The sequence below is a fragment of the Sinocyclocheilus grahami genome, unplaced genomic scaffold (genome assembly GCF_001515645.1).
Source record: "Sinocyclocheilus grahami isolate Dianchi unplaced genomic scaffold, SAMN03320097.WGS_v1.1 scaffold86.1, whole genome shotgun sequence".
In the NCBI taxonomy this organism is placed as follows: Eukaryota; Metazoa; Chordata; class Actinopteri; order Cypriniformes; family Cyprinidae; genus Sinocyclocheilus; species Sinocyclocheilus grahami.
In genome coordinates this window covers 806512-823504 of record NW_015505265.1, presented here as the reverse complement: position 1 = coordinate 823504, position 16993 = coordinate 806512, and the positions used below count along the sequence as shown (strand labels likewise).

Below are 16993 nucleotides of genomic sequence, written 5' to 3'. Positions count from 1 at the left end.
AGACAGTAAAATCAGTAGACATCAATTTGTTCAGTACATGTAGTGTTAATCTGTATTAAACTCATCATTGACCTTTGACCTTGTCAGCACTGCTGTAGATTCATGAGTGTAAATGATGACCTTTCACCTTTCCCGTTCTCTGCAGCTTGACCTGAGTCAGCCGTTAGAGGAGCAGGGTCCCCTGGACGTCATCATTCACAAGCTAACAGACCTGATCCTGGAAGCGGATCAGAATGACACTCAGTCCCTGCTGCTGGTCCAGCGTGTGCAGGTGAGCCTGTCTGAGCATGTGTGCTGTGGTCTTCAGCCCCTGCCTCGATCTACAGCTCTGGTTAAGATGCAGGAATTTCACTCTGATTCAAGGCTGGAATACACTACACAACTTTTGCCCAGATTTTTGCCCCGATTAACTGAGAAGTTGACGCTTGTTGCTGAAAGTCAGAACCAACTTGCAGATTGGAGTTGACAGATTTGTTAGAAAATCGTGTAGTGTATGACGGTCACAGACTCCGATGATTTATTTATTTTTTTACCTAAATGTGATCTCTTTGTCATTCACTTGTTAGTGAAAGGAAATTAAAAGCAGTAATCACAGAGCATTGATCATTATGAGAAAGGTTTTGCATTTTTAATAGTGCATAAAGTTTCGGTCTCATTTTTATTTTTTGAAAGAGACTACATGTAGTTTTTCTTTTATATCTAGTTTTAGGGGTTCAACCTCGATTTATAGGGATGTGTTGGTGCAGTAATATACTGACACAATGTAATATCATTTTTTTAATCCTTTACATATTGTATTATAATTTATTTATGTATATATTACACAATTATTTAATATAAATTACACAATATAATATAATATTTCTACTTTGAATAAATGCTGTTCTTTTGAACTTTTTATTCATCGAAGAATCCTGAAAAAGGTATCATAGGTTCCAAAAAAAATGCTAAGCAGCGCAGCAGTTTTCCACATTGTTAATAATTCTGCATATTAGAATGATTTCTGAAGGATCGTGTGACACTGAAGACTAGAGTAATGGCTGATGAAAATTCAGCATGGCATCACAGGAATAAATTATAGTTGAACTGTATTTAAATAGAAAACAGTTATTTTAAATTGTAATGTAGTTTTACAATATTACAGTTTTTTTTGTATTTTTGATCAAATAAATGCAGCCTTTGGGAACAGATTTCTTTCAAAAACAAACATAAAAAAAGACTTGATTATAGTTATTCCAAACTTTTGAATTATTGCAAGTGTGTATATTTCGATATATATATTATTTTATTATATACTATGATAATATTGCACAAAAGACCTTTCAACTTAAATTCAGTTTCCCATCCTACAACTTTGTTTTTGTTTTGTCGTCTTCTGAAATTTCACCTCAGGTACTCGCCTCTAAATGAGAACGTAAGCGCACTGAGCCTCTTAATGTTCTTAAACAAAGCTCTCTCCTAACACTAAGCATGCACTTAATGTATATTACATAGATTTACATAAGACACAGAATGATCTGAACACTGAAATAATATTCACTTTTAAACCCTATGAAAACTGGAGATCTTTTTTGTTTTTTTTTGCTGTTGTGTAACCTTTTTTGCCAATTTAATCAGAGCTGGTAGAATGTGTCTTCACACATTCTGATGTGCGAGTTGATTTGATCTAACAATCAGTACACTGGGATTAGCAACTAAATTTCCCATCAATGACAGTAAATGACTAATGGAATTGGTAAAACACATGAGAAAAGAGTGCATTTCCTCATATTCTGTCAAATGTTATCATATGACTGGAGTGAATGGGGGCAGTGGAGAGAAAGACAGCGAGTGGTTATGTCATGCCAACTGAATGCAAGACTGTGAGGTTGTTTCATTTACATAACAGCAGTGTAACGGGCTTCATGTGTACATGTCTTTGCATGTGTGGTGAGTTCATTCATGCATTCCAGTTTGTACATGTTAGATAACTGCCTTTTAACAACACCAGTAAGTAATGTTCAAAGATTTCAGTTAGTCACGTTATACGCCTTCCTTGTTGTGACCTGTTCCACTGGTCTTGCAGGATTATATTGACGCTCACCCAGAGACCATCATTCTTGACCCACTTCCAGCCATCCGAACTCTACTGGACCGCTGCAAATCCTACCAGCTGGTGCACAGGATAGAGGATTGCATGAGAGGTACTGTGATCCAGCACCCATTTTCAGGTTATACCAGTGAAGATCTGCCCAACTACAAGAAGCACCGAGTTTGTAGTTGAATGGGGTGAACTTTATAAAGTAATGGTCTGGTCAGAGCTGTAACACAGCAGTTGGCATGTTGAGCCTGTGGTGCTCATGCAGGTAAAGCAGGTTTGACCTGCAACATGTTCATTTTCCGTTCTTTCGCTTTGCTTAAAAGAATAGTTCTCCCAAAATGTTAATTTCTGTTATAATTTACTCACCCATTATCTTTTTGCTTTCTTCTGTGGAACCAAAGAGGTGTATTTAAAGAATATCAAGTAGGCCTGTCACGATAACAACGTTTTGTTGTGTGATATATTGCCCCAGAAATAATTGCGATAAGCGATATTATTGTCATTTTAAAGACCATTTTATATCACTGAATATATAATCATAATATAAAAGCATAATAATGCAAGAAGGGCCTACACACTTCCAAATGACAACAAACTTAAAATTTTTAAGAATATTTAGATCATGGAAATTAAGTTTCAAAATATTAGATACCTTAAACAGCTTGAATAAATTGTAAATAAACATTTTCTAACAAAACGTGCAAAGTAGAAAAAAAAGAAAAATTCACAAAGATCTAGTATGGAGATTTTTACATCTACAGATTTTTTCCCGGACCTTCTTTTCGATAATCATAATATAAAAGCATAATAATGCAAGAAGGGCCTACACACTTCCAAATGACAACAAACTTTAAATTTTTAAGAATATTTAGATCATGGAAATTAAGTTTCAAAATATTAGATACCTTAAACAGCTTGAATAAATTGTAAATAAACATTTTCTAACAAAACGTGCAAAGTAGAAAAAAAAGAAAAATTCACAAAGAACTAGTATGGAGATTTTTACATCGACAGATTTTCCCCGGACCTTCTTTTCTCTGTAAATGAAGGGTGCACACTATTGCTGAAAAACAAACACCAATCACTACTTAGCAGTCAGATGTCCGTATGCACAAATGCACAGATCTCTAAACAAGGACATATCTGCAGATTCAACTTTTTTTGTAGAAGCATTTTTTAAATTTGAACTAGCACCTCATGACTACACCACGTTATGTACGAGAAGCTGCAAAAGACACAGGCGCAAGTGGAATGTACAAAACATGGTGACATAAATTTTTAAGTAAATATAATGGGCGATATATTGCGTCACCAAAAATGATTGAGGTCATGTACATATATTGCGCGATAAGTCAATATATTGATTATTGCGACAGGCCTAATATCAAGATCCAAAATTACAAAAAGCACAATAAAAGTATTGTAGAAATGAACTCATGCACTAATTTTGAAGCCATATGATAGTTTCGTGTGACAAACAGACTGAAATTTAAGTCGTTATTCACTGGAAATCTGAATATCCACCTTATAACTCTGCATGTTCATTCGGAAAGTAAACAGTATCTGATTCGTTTGTGAATGAATTGCTCTTTTGAATCTAATTTTGTAAGTAAATAATTTTATATAGTTAACAAAATTGGTTGTATTTGGCTTCAGGAGACTTCAAATATAGAGCATGAGTTATATGAACTATGCTGCTTTTGTATACGTTTTTAATTCTGCTTTTGCATTGTTTTTTGAAGTTTTTCTGCCGCATGCCTAATCTATCCTCTCTTCTATACGTCCCTCTCCAGCGTGTTCCGTCTCCAGAGTTGGGAGGGTTACTTTTAAAATGTATTCCGTTACAGTTACAAATTACTTCATTAAAAAAGTATTCAGTAACTTAATCCAAGTACCACAATATAAAAGTAATGTAATCTGATTACTTTTGGATTACTTTGTTACATATGTAAGTCAAAAAAGCAATATCTAAGTACTTTTATTTAACTATGACTTTAAAATGAGAACTAATTAAAACTATAGTAAAAACTATTTGAATCTATAAAAAAATCGTGTCTTGTTTCACCATCTAGATATTACAGCCCGTATATTTATATAAAAGGCTATGCAGACATCAAGTGGCTATACAGTTTAGTATTGAAGTTTTATTTTGATTTTTTTTATTATTTCTTTAACATGTACAAGTAAAAATAAATATAATTTATACACAACATTAAAAAAATGAACACCATATATATATTAGTCTTAGTCTATTTTAAAATAAGCCTACATGTCGAAATGCATGTGAAATGCTATGATCTTTCTTTATTTCATTGACTGATCCAGGGTGTGGGGACTCTCATGTTAATTTCTACATTTTCAGGCTCATTTTCTGCTAGAAAACTTACAACTGCAGTCATGCACACCATGGAATTTTAAATCACTAACAAACACTAAATTTTAGCTTAAATGATGATTTCCATGCTAGTCGGACTCATACCTGCAAATGTTCAAGTTGGCCTTTGTTAAAGCAAGAGTCTTCATGCATAGCTTACGCTGTACAACTGTTATTTCCTTTATCCTCTTTGAAAACAAAATAACTGTGAAATTTCCAGACATGAAAACGTTTTTCACAGCAGGAAGCATCGTAATTAATTTACTGTAGCAGCGTCTCAGTCATCCCGCGTTTGAGAATAATAATTGTAGACGGGTGTTATTTGCGCACGCACCAGCAGGCGGCTCACGTGAGTCAACATGTGTCAACAGAACCAGGAACTATGCAGCGCTAAATATATAGCGTTGTCAAAATACTCACTTATTTAATTTTAAATTAAACAAATATAATCCTGATAGTATTCCCACTTTTACAAAATGTAACTAATCTGAATACTTAGTTTTTTTATGTAACTGTAACGGATTACAGTTACTAGATTTTTGTATCCTGATTACGTAACGCCGTTACATGTATTCTAGGCCTGTCACGATAACAACTTTTTGTTGTGTGATATATTGCCCCAGAAATAATTGCGATAAGCGATATTATTGTCATTTTAAAGACCATTTTATATCACTGAATATATAATCATAATATAAAAGCATAATAATGCAAGAAGGGCCTACACACTTCCAAATGACAACAAACTTTAAATTTTTAAGAATATTTAGATCATGGAAATTAAGTTTCAAAATATTAGATACCTTAAACAGCTTGAATAAATTGTAAATAAACATTTTCTAACAAAACGTGCAAAGTAGAAAAAAAAGAAAAATTCACAAAGAACTAGTATGGAGATTTTTACATCGACAGATTTTCCCCGGACCTTCTTTTCTCTGTAAATGAAGGGTGCACACTATTGCTGAAAAACAAACACCAATCACTACTTAGCAGTCAGATGTCCGTATGCACAAATGCACAGATCTCTAAACAAGGACATATCTGCAGATTCAACTTTTTTTGTAGAAGCATTTTTTAAATTTGAACTAGCACCTCATGACTACACCACGTTATGTACGAGAAGCTGCAAAAGACACAGGCGCAAGTGGAATGTACAAAACATGGTGACATAAATTTTTAAGTAAATATAATGGGCGATATATTGCGTCACCAAAAATGATTGAGGTCATGTACATATATTGCGCGATAAGTCAATATATTGATTATTGCGACAGGCCTATATCAAGATCCAAAATTACAAAAAGCACAAAAGTATTGTAGAAATGAACTCATGCACTAATTTTGAAGCCATATGATAGTTTCGTGTGACAAACAGACTGAAATTTAAGTCGTTATTCACTGGAAATCTGAATATCCACCTTATAACTCTGCATGTTCATTCGGAAAGTAAACAGTATCTGATTCGTTTGTGAATGAATTGCTCTTTTGAATCTAATTTTGTAAGTAAATAATTTTATATAGTTAACAAAATTGGTTGTATTTGGCTTCAGGAGACTTCAAATATAGAGCATGAGTTATATGAACTATGCTGCTTTTGTATACGTTTTTAATTCTGCTTTTGCATTGTTTTTTGAAGTTTTTCTGCCGCATGCCTAATCTATCCTCTCTTCTATACGTCCCTCTCCAGCGTGTTCCGTCTCCAGAGTTGGGAGGGTTACTTTTAAAATGTATTCCGTTACAGTTACAAATTACTTCATTAAAAAAGTATTCAGTAACTTAATGCAAGTACCACAATATAAAAGTAATGTAATCTGATTACTTTTGGATTACTTTGTTACATATGTAAGTCAAAAAAGCAATATCTAAGTACTTTTATTTAACTATGACTTTAAAATGAGAACTAATTAAAACTATAGTAAAAACTATTTGAATCTATAAAAAAATCGTGTCTTGTTTCACCATCTAGATATTACAGCCCGTATATTTATATAAAAGGCTATGCAGACATCAAGTGGCTATACAGTTTAGTATTGAAGTTTTATTTTGATTTTTTTTATTATTTCTTTAACATGTACAAGTAAAAATAAATATAATTTATACACAACATTAAAAAAATGAACACCATATATATATTAGTCTTAGTCTATTTTAAAATAAGCCTACATGTCGAAATGCATGTGAAATGCTATGATCTTTCTTTATTTCATTGACTGATCCAGGGTGTGGGGACTCTCATGTTAATTTCTACATTTTCAGGCTCATTTTCTGCTAGAAAACTTACAACTGCAGTCATGCACACCATGGAATTTTAAATCACTAACAAACACTAAATTTTAGCTTAAATGATGATTTCCATGCTAGGCCTGTCACGATAACAACTTTTTGTTGTGTGATATATTGCCCCAGAAATAATTGCGATAAGCGATATTATTGTCATTTTAAAGACCATTTTATATCACTGAATATATAATCATAATATAAAAGCATAATAATGCAAGAAGGGCCTACACACTTCCAAATGACAACAAACTTTAAATTTTTAAGAATATTTAGATCATGGAAATTAAGTTTCAAAATATTAGATACCTTAAACAGCTTGAATAAATTGTAAATAAACATTTTCTAACAAAACGTGCAAAGTAGAAAAAAAAGAAAAATTCACAAAGAACTAGTATGGAGATTTTTACATCGACAGATTTTCCCCGGACCTTCTTTTCTCTGTAAATGAAGGGTGCACACTATTGCTGAAAAACAAACACCAATCACTACTTAGCAGTCAGATGTCCGTATGCACAAATGCACAGATCTCTAAACAAGGACATATCTGCAGATTCAACTTTTTTTGTAGAAGCATTTTTTAAATTTGAACTAGCACCTCATGACTACACCACGTTATGTACGAGAAGCTGCAAAAGACACAGGCGCAAGTGGAATGTACAAAACATGGTGACATAAATTTTTAAGTAAATATAATGGGCGATATATTGCGTCACCAAAAATGATTGAGGTCATGTACATATATTGCGCGATAAGTCAATATATTGATTATTGCGACAGGCCTAATATCAAGATCCAAAATTACAAAAAGCACAAAAGTATTGTAGAAATGAACTCATGCACTAATTTTGAAGCCATATGATAGTTTCGTGTGACAAACAGACTGAAATTTAAGTCGTTATTCACTGGAAATCTGAATATCCACCTTATAACTCTGCATGTTCATTCGGAAAGTAAACAGTATCTGATTCGTTTGTGAATGAATTGCTCTTTTGAATCTAATTTTGTAAGTAAATAATTTTATATAGTTAACAAAATTGGTTGTATTTGGCTTCAGGAGACTTCAAATATAGAGCATGAGTTATATGAACTATGCTATACGTTTTTACGTTTTTAATTCTGCTTTTGCATTGTTTTTTGAAGTTTTTCTGCCGCATGCCTAATCTATCCTCTCTTCCCTCTCCAGCTCTCCAGCGTGTTCCGTCTCCAGAGTTGGGAGGGTTACTTTTAAAATGTATTCCGTTACAGTTACAAATTACTTCATTAAAAAAGTATTCAGTAACTTAATCCAAGTACCACAATATAAAAGTAATGTAATCTGATTACTTTTGGATTACTTTGTTACATATGTAAGTCAAAAAAGCAATATCTAAGTACTTTTATTTAACTATGACTTTAAAATGAGAACTAATTAAAACTATAGTAAAAACTATTTGAATCTATAAAAAAATCGTGTCTTGTTTCACCATCTAGATATTACAGCCCGTATATTTATATAAAAGGCTATGCAGACATCAAGTGGCTATACAGTTTAGTATTGAAGTTTTATTTTGATTTTTTTTATTATTTCTTTAACATGTACAAGTAAAAATAAATATAATTTATACACAACATTAAAAAAATGAACACCATATATATATTAGTCTTAGTCTATTTTAAAATAAGCCTACATGTCGAAATGCATGTGAAATGCTATGATCTTTCTTTATTTCATTGACTGATCCAGGGTGTGGGGACTCTCATGTTAATTTCTACATTTTCAGGCTCATTTTCTGCTAGAAAACTTACAACTGCAGTCATGCACACCATGGAATTTTAAATCACTAACAAACACTAAATTTTAGCTTAAATGATGATTTCCATGCTAGTCGGACTCATACCTGCAAATGTTCAAGTTGGCCTTTGTTAAAGCAAGAGTCTTCATGCATAGCTTACGCTGTACAACTGTTATTTCCTTTATCCTCTTTGAAAACAAAATAACTGTGAAATTTCCAGACATGAAAACGTTTTTCACAGCAGGAAGCATCGTAATTAATTTACTGTAGCAGCGTCTCAGTCATCCCGCGTTTGAGAATAATAATTGTAGACGGGTGTTATTTGCGCACGCACCAGCAGGCGGCTCACGTGAGTCAACATGTGTCAACAGAACCAGGAACTATGCAGCGCTAAATATATAGCGTTGTCAAAATACTCACTTATTTAATTTTAAATTAAACAAATATAATCCTGATAGTATTCCCACTTTTACAAAATGTAACTAATCTGAATACTTAGTTTTTTGATGTAACTGTAACGGATTACAGTTACTAGATTTTTGTATCCTGATTACGTAACGCCGTTACATGTATTCTGTTACTCCCCAAGCCTGCCTGTCTCTGACCTGTGTTCATTACAGACATGACATTTTGAGAAATGATTGCAATGCAGTTTATGTGCATATCCGAAACGGAGATGGGCCAAAAAAGGAAGAAAAAAACAATCCATTGCAGATCGTGAATTATAAATTAAATTAATATTGCACAGTATCGTGATACTTCAGCTGGTATAGTATCGTAACATGTTTATGGTATAGTGACAACTAGGGATGGGTATCGTTTACATTTTATCGATACGATACCTATACTGATACTGATACTGCTTAACGATACCGGTACTTAACGATACTGTTATCGATACTATTTAGTGCAAAAAGATATAATGTTGAAAATTTCAAGTTATTTTATTACTGCTGAATTTTAGCAACTGTATTAAAGTTCTTCAGTCAAGAACACCAAGTTATTTTTCTCTTTGTGTTTTATTTTATTAACATTAAAGGAATAGTTCATCCAATAATGAAAATTGTCATCATTTACTCACTCTCAAGTTGTTTTAAACCTGAATGAGTTTCTTTCTTCTGTTGAACATAAAAGTTATTTTGAAGAATATGGGAAACCAAACAGTTACTGGTCCCCAGTGACTTTCATATTTCTATTTCATATATCAAAGTCAGTGGGGACCAGCAACTGTTTGGTTACCCACATTCTTCAGTGTAATGGGAAACTGGTATTTCTATGCTCTTTTTTCATGTGTCTAATGGACACAAACAAGTTATTTGAAAAACATCTATGACCTTTAAAACATGTCTAGTCTTCATGCTCTAGGTTTCACTAATAATAAACATACATTTGCATAAAGCATCCATATTTGTCCATGCCCATGTTGATTAGAGTATTAAAAACTTAAAGTATTAATTTAAGGTACATTTAGAACAGATAAAAATGTGCGATTAAGTTGCGATTAATCGCGATAAAAAAAAAATCGATTGACAGCCCTACTTTATAGCCATATTGGTATATATTAACAAAATTTTGACCAAATTGTGCAGCCTTACAAACAAGCACAGCAAATCTAGATTTGTTTTTAGAACTTTTTAAAAATCACAATTGTAAACTTTATCAGAAAAATCCTAATTAGATTTTTGTGCAGCCTCAGTTGGTCATTTGTTTATGCTCTGGTTAGCAGCTGGATAAATGGACCAGCTCTGATAAGAAAACCAGCACAGCTCTCTCTGTTTCAGCACTACAGGATATTTCAGTAGCGATACCATCATTTACCGACTCAAAAGTTAGATAGACAAAACAGGAAGTGAATGGCTAGCTTGCGACTTTGTTCCTTCACGGGGGACTGTGACCAATCAGTACTGACCTTTTTGGTCAACTAACTGTTTTTGTTTTTGCTCTTGCTGATTTTTGAGGAATTTGACTTAATATTGAGTCAGTCCTCTACTATGCATTAAATTACAAATACACGTGATTAATTAAAAGAAATTAATACTTTTATTCACCAAGGCTGCACTAAATTGATCAAAAGTGAAAGTAAAGACATTGATCAACCCTCTATGGACACCTTGGCAATGGAATCGCCATTGGCTAGTACATTTTTTTGTTTACTCGAAATATCGCAAATGTAAATATCGCAATATGCATATCGCAAGGGCATGCGATATCTGAATCGTTTTAATAATAGGCTACTTAAATCAAAACGTTGCAAAAGGTCAAAGTTTTAGTTCGACGCATATAGCAGAGAATTGCTTGACGTTAAAAAGAGTTAAGTGCAATAAGTTGCAGAAAACAACAAAACAGCTATAACAAAGATTAATCTAAATTTAATTCATACAGTGAACACTATGCAGTGTTATTTTACACTTAATTATTAAATTTCTGTATCTGAATACTACTGTTTATTTTATCTATGCTTGTAAATTGACCATTCACTTGCCTTTAATCATGTTTGAACTTTCTCAGACTATAGTTTTTGCTGTGGTATATGAAGAAGTACTTAAAGTGTATGGAAAGCAAAGTTAAAATGATATATAATTAGTGTAATTCATTTTTTTTTTGGTATGTTCACATTGATGTTAAAATGACATTTTCTGATTTGTGACATTACTTTTTATGTAATACTAAAACACTACTGGTCACTTTCAGAAGTTGTAGTGGTTCTTTCTTTTCCAAGAAAGAATGTGAAACAAATTGGTTATATAATTTTCATTTTTAAATATTTTAAAATACAATTGAAATTGATTTTACACACTTTAAGCAATATCGTATCGCATATCGAATATCGAATTTTTTAACAAGGTGTCGCATATCGCATTTTTCTTCAATATCGCACAGCCCTAATATATATATACAGTATATATATATATATATATACTGTAAAATGGCACAGTTTTTTAAATATCTGAAAGTACGCTCTTAGAGTACATCAGTCAGTCAAGCATTATAATATGATAATCAAGTATTATTTAATGATAGAACTTTAGTCATTAGAATAAAAATTTGATAACCATGTTTGAATGCATATTAGTCATTTTAACTGAATATTTTAACTTGTCTGGTGGTGGTGCTTTTTTGGTCATTCAGTATTTCTATAAAAACAAATTGGGAAAAAACTAACAAAAATACGGATAAGATAATAATGATACGAATTCTACTAATAAGAACAATATAAAACGCACTAAGGATTAATGAGCTGCTGGATTCATGAATATTAACCAGGTTGTGTGTGTTCGCTCGAACTGATTTGCTGAAATCAAAACAGGGACAATAATAGGTGAGCGCCAGCCAATGAGATTGCCGTTTGCTCATTAGTTCCGCCCATTCCCGGAAAACCCGGAAGTTCTTAAAAGCTGAAGAATTCCAAAGGAATGCCGTTATTTTGACAGGAAAATACAACAAAGAATATCGTTTACATGTAGCGTGTCAATTCTCTCTCTCTCTGCGTGTGTGTGAGACAAAGCGACGGCGAGTCGTGCGCCTTCACACTAGAGTTTACGGTACGTCAAATACAGGTGTGCTGCGCATCCATTCAGATGAACTGAAAAATATCACAGATCGCTTGATGGAGAGTGAAACTCTGAAGCGCTCAGTCAGAGAGTGTTCGGTGAGTGAAAATATATCTGTGCTAAACTTATACTTAGCCTCCAACTCACACACTGGCGAGTAAAATCTGAGAATTTATTAGCCATTAGCTAATATTAGACATCATTTAGTCGCCCAGAGTGAAGATTTAGTCGCATATATGAGTGATTTACTCGCAATGTAGAGGGTTGCTGATTGATTGAAAAGATTTATATTTCAAATAAATGCTGTTCTGTCAAAACTTCTATTCATCAACTGAAAAAAGTATCATGGTTTCCACAAAAATATTAAGCAGCACAACTGCTTTCAACATTGATAATAATAATAATAAATGTTTCTCGAGCACTAAATTGCTCTTTTGTTGATTTTGATTGCTTCCATTGTCCTCGTTTGTAAGTCGTTTTGGATAAAAGCGTCTGCTAAATGACTAAATGTACATTTGCATATTAGAATGATTTTTGAAGGATCATGTGACACTGAAGACTGGAGTAATGATGCTGCAAATTTAGCTTGGGCATCAAGCTAAAATAAATAACTTATAAAAATAATTTCTATTTTAAAATGCATTAAAATAGGAAATGGTTATTTAAAATTGTAAGACATTTTCACAATATTACTGTTTTCAGTTGTTTAGAAAAGTTTTATTTTGCCATTTCTTGAAAAGTAAGCTATGTCAAAGTGTTTCATAATGTGTACTGAAACCCTTGAGTCATGTAGAGTCTTTTCTTTAGCTTTGAAAAGCATCTCATCATCAGTTTTGCTACCTCAACACAGGCGGTTTACCGTGATCATATCAGAGCGCTGTGTCATCGGCCTGTTGAGGCTTCACTCTTCAACTCATTTCCTGTGCTACACGTAAAAAAAACTCCTAAAACATGCCTTATCTGCCTAGATAACAGCATGACTGGCATCCGGCTGAAATATTCATTCACCGGACCTCTGGCCGGTTGCTTACTGGCCCAAGTCAGAAGAGCCTATTCCCAAGTTAAGCCCAGTATGCATCTCTGTTTTGATGGTTCACCCCTCTCCGGTTGGAATTCGCAAACATAGCTACTCATTCACAGCTATTGATGCTATTGTTCCGTCTATGGCTCTGTTTGCTCATCTAAGCGATACCCAGGACAGTGAGAGTACAGTATTTTCAAACAAAGCCTTGAACCCACGGGTCAAATTGCTGCGCTTCTATTGACTGGCCCCTGCATTATGCAGAGTGAGTCAGGCTCAGTGCCTTGTGTCCATTGTTCTCCTTTCGATAAAATAAATAGGGAAGTAAAGGCAACCAGAGTGGTAACTGATGACAGAAGACCTTACACAAGTTGTTTAATGAGAGTCGTGTGGGATAACATATACAGGTGCATCTCAATAAATTAGAATGTCATGAAAAAGTTAAAATAATTAGTTAAATAATTCAACTCAAATTGTGAAACTCGTGTATTAAATAAATTCAATGCACACAGACATAAATGCCATTATTTCTTTGGCTGACTATTTCGACAATAATGTGTCAGTTGACTATGTCTATGCTCTGACGATGTTGCTTCAGCTTAGAGAAAACTTGGACGCATCCAGTCGGCATTTGGAGGACACAGTTTGGGCCAAGTTTGATGAGGTGGAGCATATAATTCGCCAAATGGGTAACATCTCAGAGATTCAGCACTGCATTGACATACAAAGAGACAAGTTACAGCAGCACATCTCCCTTGGAATCTCGCGCAGGGAGATCGCAAAACGCTTTGGTGTGTCTTTGAAAACTCTCCAGCGCAGGATTGCACGTTGGGGAATAAGGTAAGAAACACTGCTGTACAGTAGTGTTGTCACCCGATGCAGGCTGTCCTTAAAAATATAATTTTTCACTGACCGAAGGCATGCAACAGAAACCCCTATCTCTTATTTAGCCCACACCCTGACCTGGGCAGGTGTTCTGACGATTGTGCTACCCTGTCAGATTTTGCTATTATTTTGTAGCATAATTAGACGGATATTCTACTCTTGGAAAAATAGAATTGGGGTATTGTCAAGAGGAAGATGAGAGACACCAGACCCAACAATGCAGATGACCTGAAGGCCGCTATCAAAGCAACCTGGGCTTCCATACCACCTCAGCAGTGCCACAGGCTGATTGTCTCCATGCCACGCCGCACTGATGCAGTAATTCATGCAAAAGGAGCCCCTACCAAGTATTGAGTACATGTACAGTAAATTAACATACTTTCCAGAAGGCCAACAATTCACTAAAAAAAAATTTTTTATTGGTCTTATGAAGTATTCTAATTTGTTGAGATAGTGAATTGGTGGGTTTTTGTTAAATGTGAGCCAAAATCATCACAATTAAAAGAACCAAAGACTTAAACTACTTCAGTCTGTGTGCATTGAATTTATTTAATACACGAGTTTCACAATTTGAGTTGAATTACTGAAATAAATGAACTTTTCCACTACATTCTAATTTATTGAGATGCACCTGTACAGTCGCCAAAATCATTAGAACGCTAGTATTTTCACCTGCTAAAAATGGTTTTAAGTCAGTTATTTCTATCTTTTGCTGTAGTGTGTCAGTAGGAAATATCAGTTTACATTTCCAAACATTCATTTATTCAGCCATTAATTGTAATAATCAAGTGAGATTTTTGTCTGACAACAGCCAGTGCTCCACACAGAGATCTGATCTCTTCATCATCAGTCTGTCTGGAATAACATGAAGAAACAGAACAAACTGAGACAGACTCAATCCAGAAGAACTGTGGCAACGTCTCCAAGATGCTTCAAGAAACCTACCTGTAAAGCTCCCTGAAAAACTAAGCACAAGTGCACCGAGGGCAAAAGCTGCTTTAAACACAAAGGATGGTCACACCAAATGTTGATTTAATTTAGTTAATAGAAGTTAATTGATAAAGAAAATCTATTTATGACATTATTATTGACAACATCCTCATTTGACAGCATTTTACACAAGTACCTAAAACTTTTAACAGTACTGTAGCTTTACAGGTAACTGACTTTTTTTAGCTGGTGAAAATACTAGTGTTCTAATAATTTTGGCCACCATTGTACTTTTACCAAATAACATAATCTCTGTAAATGCATAAATGCGTCTAGTTACTCTCGCCTAACTAGTCCTGCCTAATCAACAATTCAAATGTCTTTTAAATTGTTTTTGCTTCCCTTTTTCCCCACTGATCAGTGGGAATTTTAGTGCTTTGATATTTGGTATTTAATGCTTGGTTTACTTGGATGTATTAGTGTTTGTTGGTATAACTTGCGGGTAATCATAAATTACCATAAAATTAAAATGGATAAGTCTTTATACTGTATTTGTGTATATACAATTTTATAATTAATTTAATAATTGAATAATAATTTATGCATTTAGCAGACGCTTTTATCCAAAGCGACTTACAATTTAAGGCAAGCTATACATTTTTTACCAGTATGTGTATATATATATATTGCAATGTTTATTATAAATAATTTGCCCATGCACATCATTATTTGTCTTTTTTAATTTTTTATCTTTAATCAAAAACAAAAACATATCATCTAAAAATAACATTAGCTTCTAAATTTTTTTCTCATTTCTCATTTTTTTCTAATTTCTCTCCAATTTTAATTTCATTTATTTTATTTGTATATTTTATTTTATTTGTCAAAATACATACTTCTAGGTTTGTGCGTCAGCCAATCAACTGCCATTTAAGATACATAATAATAATACTAATGGATAGTGTTTTTCATGTATTTTAGACCTCTTCAGTTGTAGTGGATTTTATTTATTTATTTTTTTTTTTAAACTTTTGGTCACATGATGAATTTGACAAACCTTTGCTTTTTCCCTCTATTCCTTGTTGTTCTGATGGAGAACAGATTGGCAGTGCACCTACTAGACCAGTGCAAAACCAGCATGGACCTCGATGAAATTTCATGAATTCATATAATACTCATGCAGGACTCACCTGTCTCTTCCTGTCTCTCATATTTCTCTGCAGATGTGAGGATCTGTTCTCCTCCATTTATGGTGCTGAACAGTGAGTGTGGCCCAGACACGCTGGAGCAGATCAAGCAGCACGGTCTTACATTCCCTTTCAGTAAGTTCCCACCTTTTCCTTTCTGAAAGAGAAAATAATCATGTTTAACCAAGGGATCTCATTCTATAAATCCTACACTAAAGGTACAGTAACATTTTCAAACATTTACAAATTTTGGTGGGTCAAATCCAGTCATTTCAAAAGAAATCCACACAATCAGGAATTTCTTGTGAGGTCTAGTGAATTCGCCATGTTGACCAACAAAACTCTGCTTGGTTTCGAAGTGAAAAAAGTCTTAAATATCTTAAATATAACAAATACTTGATATAAGAAATGTCTTAAATATCATTTAGGATGGAAAAACAGGAATCATGATATGGCCTAATGTGATTATTAATCTTTAAAGGCTCTTATTCAATTAATAATCTCTGCTCAGTGAAAATGCACATTCTATACAGGCTTGCGGGTTCAGAACAGTTTGCAATCAATAAATGCTGCACATTTATGTCAAGCGTGAACACTTTATAATTTTTAAATTGTAATACATTGTAGATAATTGCCTATTTTATCTCCCTTATCTTTTTGAATGAGCAGCTGGTAGGAAAGCGACCTTTTTAAAATAAGAGACATAGTGTATTTCGGGTTTGTGTATAATTAAAAGCCCTGCATTGTGTGTAAAATCGTTTTCTTTTTCTGGCTATTACAGGGTTGCCGCGGGGTTTTAAAAAGTCTTAAATTTAGTTATTTACTTAATTACTTAATATTACTTAAATTGTACAATAAAGTCTTAATGATGATTTCAAGAGGTCTTAAATTTGGGGACGGAAAGACCAGAATT

General features: G+C 33.5%; 1 protein-coding gene across 2 annotated transcripts in view; it reads left to right on the top strand.

Annotated features, from left to right (window-relative positions):
• The window catches only part of LOC107586822 (inositol-tetrakisphosphate 1-kinase-like), a 48308-nt gene that overhangs the window by 27639 nt on the left and 3676 nt on the right, over positions 1 to 16993 (top strand). For both annotated transcript variants that reach the window (XM_016274359.1, XM_016274360.1), the window contains exons 4-6: positions 146 to 271; positions 2066 to 2183; positions 16117 to 16215. In XM_016274359.1, coding sequence (XP_016129845.1) covers positions 146 to 271; positions 2066 to 2183; positions 16117 to 16215 — 343 coding nt within the window. The remainder of the gene's footprint in view (positions 1 to 145; positions 272 to 2065; positions 2184 to 16116; positions 16216 to 16993) is intronic.